Source organism: Mastomys coucha, chromosome X, assembly GCF_008632895.1.
Source record: "Mastomys coucha isolate ucsf_1 chromosome X, UCSF_Mcou_1, whole genome shotgun sequence".
NCBI classification, from domain to species: domain Eukaryota; kingdom Metazoa; phylum Chordata; class Mammalia; order Rodentia; family Muridae; genus Mastomys; species Mastomys coucha.
The window spans coordinates 153,885,768-153,892,905 of NC_045030.1; the positions used below are offsets into that span (position 1 = coordinate 153,885,768).

Here is a 7,138-nt window from a genome sequence, read left to right on the forward strand (position 1 = left end):
GGGAGGAGATATAGGATGAGGACCTGTCTGTCAGAGGGTGGACCAAGAGTGGGGATAATGACTGGACAGTACAAAAAGATTAAAGAATAATAATTTAAAAAACTGAACTGGGCATATAGCTCAGTGATAGAATGTTTGCCTAACATGTATAATGTTCCAGGTTCAATCCCTAGTACCCCCAAATATAAATAGCTTCATTGATATATAATTTAGTTACTATACAATTTGTTTATTTAAAGTGCACAACTGGGTTTTAGTATAATCATGGGTTTGTACATCTTTTGCCACAATTAACTTTAATTTTCTTTATAAAGACAAGAGAATGGAGATCTCCAGGCTGGAGAGATGTCTTAATGGTTAAGAGCACTTGTTCTTGTAGAGGACCCAGGTTCTGTTCCTAGCACCCAAATGATTTAAAACCACTGATAACTCCAGTTCTAGGGAATTTAGCACTCTCTTCTGACCTCTGTGGGTACTAGGCATATACATACACAGGTGTATATGGATATATGCAGGCAAAATAGTCATATTCATAAAATAAAATAATTTTTTAAAAAGAAAGGGAATTGTTTTATTCATTCATTAGTTGATAGATACTTGTTTCTACTTTTTATCATTAGTGAATAATGTTGCTACAGACATTTGTGTATTAACTTTTCATGGGAAGGTCCAAACATTTTGTTGATTCTACTGCCTTTGTAGAACACATCAGTGATATCACAGTTAATGAGGGTTCCCATACACTCTACTATGTAGCCTTTTCTGTTCAGATATGTGATGTATCTGGATTACGACATGGTAGCTGAAGTCCAGACAGACTTGGTAGCTTTTCTGCACATATAGGGTTAGGAGGTGGATCAAGGCCCTGAGTACAGCTATCTTACTCCCAGGTTCAGTGCTTTACCAACATGAAGGCCAGACAGACCTAAAGCTTATAATACACATATCGGTAAAGCCTATTAGACATTTTCTGTTTGGTGGTTTTTCTCTTTTATCTATTATGACAGTGTGGTCTGGTCTGAAAGTTTAAAAAAGAGCACAAGAATTAGAAAGTTCCTTATTATATGAGTGAGCCATCTATCTGAGGTACAGAGAAGAGAGGCATAGGTCTCTCTGTGCTCTTTGCTCTCAAGTTCTCATCTACCTCCATAGATAAACACTAACTGTATGAGAGCTTTATGAAGGATGATGATAAAGCATTTTTGTTTCTCTTCTCTAATAGAACCCAGTCACTGGGCTGTTATCAGCCAGCCATGACCAGAAGGATGCCTGGGTACGGGACAACATCTATAGCATATTGGCTGTTTGGGGCCTGGGCATGGCCTACCGCAAGAATGCTGACCGTGATGAGGATAAAGCCAAGGCCTATGAGTTGGAACAGGTAATAGTGACTGGCACCAGTGTCTTATCTGCTCAGTACCTTTTCTTGAACTAGAGAACACGTGAGGAAATCATTGTATGTATAGAACAGTTAGGGTGCAGGCCCATCCTTCATTTCTGTTACAGAATGCTCTATGAAGGCATTCGGATGGTTTAAACTACACATTTATCTTTGTGTTTGAGATAACACAGTGATAAATTAATTCACCAGTCACGTTAAATGGGAAACATCCAAATTTCTACCCCTAACATGTCAATATGCCTAAGTAGTTACATTTTTCATATATATATATATATATATATATATATATATAATATTGTAAATTAATATGATTGTGTATGAAAAGTTGATGTATAGCCATCTACCACATGTACTAACTCCTCCTGCTGGGTACCAAATGGAAAAAAAGAAAGAAAACCAGCTGATGTATCAGAGCTAGATAGCCCAAAGCATGTGCTTTTCAGAGTGGTAGTGTTCCAAAGAATATTTGTCTAAATGTTGTTGCCACTGCTTAAAGCAAATCTGAAATTTCCTTTTAAAAAATGCCTTTTTATCAAATATAATCGGGTAAGGGGGTACCTGGTGGGCCAATGCTAAGATGTCCCCCTGAGAAATTACTCCATGCAAAAGATCTAGTATAAGGGGGTTTATTTAGAGAAAGGGAGGGGCGTGAGGATCTAGAAAAAGGGGTGGAGGCAGACAACCAGACAGGTAGATAGACCAGACAGGAGCAGAGCCACGGGGGCAGAAAAGAGGATGGGCACAGAGAAAGACAGAAAGGGGGAGGACACTTGTGAACAGAGAGAGAGCTGGGGTGGCAAGCAGAGCAGACCCTTTATATGCCACCTGTACCTGGTTATGGCAGGTGCCATAGCAGGTGATGACATAAGCCATTGCTAAGTCTCTGGGAGGAGCATAGTGGAATCACCTGTAACACTTTCTAGTTTGTATCATTCTATGAAATCAGTTTTATTAATTCATATTCACCCTTTAGATTTGAGCCAAATTGGTACTATTTAATTTTTGTGCCTGTGTTATTTGCCGTATAGCTCAATGAAGGTATATTATTAAGGTTTCCAAAGCCAGGGGATGGATGTAACTCAGTGGTAAAATGCTTGTCTGGCATGCTAGAGCCCCTGGGTTCAATCCCCAGTACAGGAAAAATAATTTCCAAAAATTTTTGGAAAAATCAGAAATCATGATGTCTACTAAGGCAATTACTATAGTAAATATTCTACTCTGAGCGCAGGAGATATTTTCAAATGTTTTAAATAACAGTGTTCAGGTAAGTGATGGGTTATTTCTTCGAAGCTGGTAAAATGAACCACTTCAAAACAGATTAGATTATATTAAAGGCCTGTTTATTGGGAAGCTGCTCTTGGGTGAGTTCACTGGCCCCAAGGATTGAGGCCAAAGGAGTCCATAGGGAAAGCGGGGGCAGAGAAAAGAGGGAGGCAGGGAGGGAGGGAGGGAGGAAAGGAGGGAAGGAGACAGAGAGAGAGGGGAAAGGAAGGAGGGAGGGAGACAGAGGTGGGGGGAGAAGTGGGAGAGATACCACAATGTCTGGATTATATAGGGAGGAGCCTCTCGGGGGAAGGGCAGCTCAGCCCCTGGGTTGGAAAGTTCAAGGGTCTGGACTGGGTATGCTAGTAGGGACTGAAGGATGCTGAGAGAACCTGGAGAGCAGGTCTGATTTGTATGTAAAATATACATCTGAGTCCCTTGTCCCCAGGTCTGAAAGCAAACGTTAAGGAACATTGAAACATAAAAGTATAATGACCTTGGCCTGAGAATATTTGAGATTTATCTTTATAAAGATGGAATATAGGGGATGGTAATTGGACTTACAGCCTCACACAAGATAAGCACACACTGTATCAAGTGTGCATCTTGGTCCTGAGATTTATCTTTAATCCATATATTCCTGGATAGTGTTCTTAGCTACTGCCAGGAAAAGTTCTTACAACCCAGTATTGCTTAGTTATAGTAACCAGAATGGGCATGAGTGATAAGAAGCATGCAGGAAACTTGACAGCTTTGGGAAAGCTCAGAAAGGAAGCTTATCTGTGGGAACAAAGTTTAGATTTGACCAAGGCTTGTTAACTGATGTGATAAAATCACTTAGTTTTTGAAGAATACAAAGTTTTTAAAATTGCAAATAAAAATCATTGACTGCTCATCCAGAAAGATGGATGGATAGGTGAGTGAATCAGTTGTTTGCTGGTATGATAATTTGATATCAAGTGTCTTACAGATCCCACCCCCTTGTTGGAATGGCTCACAAATATTGTATTTTCTGGGTATGAAAAAGTGTGTCCTTTTTCAATTGCCCTGTGTCAATTGCCATTTGGAACCTGCAGAGCCAGGCTAGCAGGATTTGTTAATGTCACTTTAAAAGAAAGGCAAACTGCCATGGGCAAGGTGACCTTCCCCAAGTAGACCCCAAAGCCAACTGGTTGAGTAAGCAATGTGGCTTTTTGCATAAGAGCAGGCAGCTGGAGCTGGGTCAGAAGTCCTAGCAGAAAAGCAGAAGGAGCTGGATGGAGCTGGGAAGGAAGCGGGCGAGAACCACATGGAGAGATGGAATGGGGAACAAGTCGGGTTAACTTAGAGGCTAGCTGAGAGACTGCCTCAACAGAGGGCCAACAGCCTTAAACTATACAGATGTCTCCATGTCCTAATTATTAAACCTGAAGCAGGATCGTGAAAACCCCACAATTCTCCCTCCCTTCCTCCTCCCACCACACACACACACACACACACACACACACACACACACACACACACACACACACACACACAGGTTGATGAAATTTGCTATTCCTGTACTGAAACCCAAACAGACCACAGTGTTTCATATTTAATGCCTTTTCTTATTTGATACATAGTTAACAAACTAAAAGATGGGATCAGGCATAGTGATATATACCTTTAATCCCAGAAGGCAGAGGCAGAGGCAGATATATCTCTGTGAGTTCAAAGGCAGCCTGGTCTACATAATGAGTTCTAGAACATCAAGGGCTGTATACTCTGTCACAATAAATAACAACTATTAATGGAAATATCACCCTTCTATGGAAAATAATAATCACTGGGCATCTTCAAGTAATATTCAGTTAGGGGCACTTGGGGCTTGATGAACATAGCCTTTCATTGTGTGATATTAGCTCATGCATTTGGGGACATTTAGGAACTCTGGTCCAGACCCTTAGGTTCCAATATTCTTCACCTCTGTCATTATTATGATTAGAATAATACCCATACCCCCACATTTCCAGATGTTTCCCCACTACAGGGGATTGGCAATATCAGTTCAAGTTTGAAAGCATTGCATTTCTTCTCATGGGAAATAGTTTTTTTTTTTCTGTTTGAGGGGAAGTCAGTTGACAATTACGTACATTGTCTACACTGTAAGAATTATAACAGTGGCTAAGTTTATGTTTTCTCCCTTAACATAATTTATAACAAAAATTGGAATTATATCTGAGAATCCTAGTACTTTAGAGGAGGAAGGGTCTAACTTGCAGACTTTTCACTGACCAAGAACTTTCAGGCCCATTACTCTGCTGTCCCCTAGAAGTCATGGTATGTGCCCTGATACGCCCATGCCTGTAAGTAGAAACTTTCAGTCCATGATGTCTGCTTATCTAGACTCTGTTTTTCTCTGCCCCTTGTCATCACGGAAAGTTAAGAAATGTTACTTCATCTCCCTCAGGCTCAGTTTCCTCATCTAGAGACTGGGGTAAAAATACTACCCAACTCATAAGGCTGGTGATGGAATTCAAAATAATGGACGTTAAGTGTTTTTCACAGTATCTGGATGTGATGGCTAATTAATTAATGTAGTATTATTATGCTTAATAATGATGATGGTGTTGATAGTAATCAGTTGCCATATTATTAATAATCACATCATTAAAAAACCTTGGATACCACTTGTATTTTGTAAGAACTTTGCTCGATGGTCCAATAATGGTGTCACAAATGGCTCTTTTGGCAAAATAACATTACTTTTGGACAGAGGTAGTAGGCTTAATTGGTCCTTAGTATAACAAAAATAAATTACTAAGAATTGTAACATAGAGTTCCAGAATACTAAGTTTATAAGAATGTCATTTGGGAGTTACTGAATTCCAGAACCCAAAGATGCATCTGATCCAACCCTTTTATTTGAGATAAATCATTTTTTTAAAATACTTATTTTGTGATGGAGTAGAAAAGTCTCAATAATGTGAACAATCAGAATATTTATATAGAGTTGGGATCTATCTTTTGTAGAACATTGTCAGACAACACTGGCTTATTGGCCATGTAGGAGTAGTTGGATTTTTTTGAAGCAAGAAACCTACACCTTGTTACTGATGCCATCTTGTTTCTACAGAATGTAGTGAAGCTGATGCGAGGTCTTCTCCAGTGTATGATGAGGCAGGTAGGTGAAATTGACAAACTTGGACCTACAGAACATTAAAGTATATATTTGTGACATTTTAATTGGGATAGCATGCATGTTACATTTGGAATTTTCTCAAGAAGAAAACCAGAAATATTTTGCTTACTTTCTCTTTTTAAAATTATCCTCAATAATTTTTTATGCTATAGAACCATAATCTCAAAGGACAATTTCTTTCAAAGACCCTCTTTCAAAGATTTATGTATATAAAAGAGACTATGTCTTTTTTAAAAAATAAGAAAAACAATATTAAAACCACTCAGAAAGCCTGTACTACTTCTTATTTATTCTTTGTGTTTTTACTTCAGATTGAGATCTTGAGCTTCTAAAGAATATCATTATTGGGAACGAGTTAGTGGGTAATGGGACCCATTACCAAGCCTTAAGGCCAGAGTTCAGTGCTAAGACCCACATGCTCAACAGAGAGAAACAGTTTCTATAAGTTGTTCTCTAGCTTCACATGTATGCCCACACACATACATGTAGACACAAAAAGATAAATGTAAATCATTTTTTAAAATTTGCTGATCATTTGCTGATATCTTTATCATTTGCTGATATCTTTAGTGTAGGGTAAATGAAACATTTCATTGCAGTATTATACATAGAACCTTATACTAGACCCTGCACTTGTTCAGAGATGCATGTGATGCCATCCCATCCTTAGTTAGAATATCCAAAGACATTGTGTGCTCTTTTCTTTAGCCTGTTAAGAAAAGAGAGGTTGAAATTTAAATGGGTTCATTCTTTTTTCTTTTTTCCTTTTTCTTTTTCTTTATTGGATATTTTCTTTATTTACTTGTCATATGATAACTCCTTTCCCAATTTCCCCTCTTAAAAAAAGAAATAAAATAAAAAGAAAAGAAAAAAAGAAAAAATAAAATAAAAACAAACAAAAACAAAAGCCCTGTTCCTTCCCTCCCCCTGCTCACCAACCTACCCTCTCCTGCTTACTGGCCCTGGCATTCCCCTACACTGGGGCACAGAACCTTCACAGGGCCAAGGACCTCTCCTCCCACTGATGACCGATTTGGCAATCCTCTGCTATACACATGCTGCTGGAGCCATGAGTCCCACCATGTATACTCTTTGGTTGGTGGTTTAGTCCCTGGGAGCTCTGAGGGTACTAGTTAGTTCATATTGTTGTTTGTCCTAAGGGGCTGCAAACCCTTCAGCTCCTTGGGTCCTTTCTCTAGCTTCTTCAATGAGGACCCTGTACTCAGTCCAATGGATGGCAGCGAGCCTCTACTTCTGTATTAGTCAGGTACTGTCAGAGCCTCTCAGGAGACAGCTATATCAGGCTCCTG

General features: G+C 39.1%; 1 protein-coding gene across 6 annotated transcripts in view; it reads left to right on the forward strand.

Annotated features, from left to right (window-relative positions):
* The window catches only part of Phka2 (phosphorylase kinase regulatory subunit alpha 2), an 87,549-nt gene that overhangs the window by 19,625 nt on the left and 60,786 nt on the right, over nt 1-7,138 (forward strand). For all 6 annotated transcript variants that reach the window (XM_031370341.1, XM_031370363.1, XM_031370352.1 and 3 more), the window contains exons 2-3: nt 1,223-1,381; nt 5,763-5,810. In XM_031370341.1, coding sequence (XP_031226201.1) covers nt 1,223-1,381; nt 5,763-5,810 — 207 coding nt within the window. The remainder of the gene's footprint in view (nt 1-1,222; nt 1,382-5,762; nt 5,811-7,138) is intronic.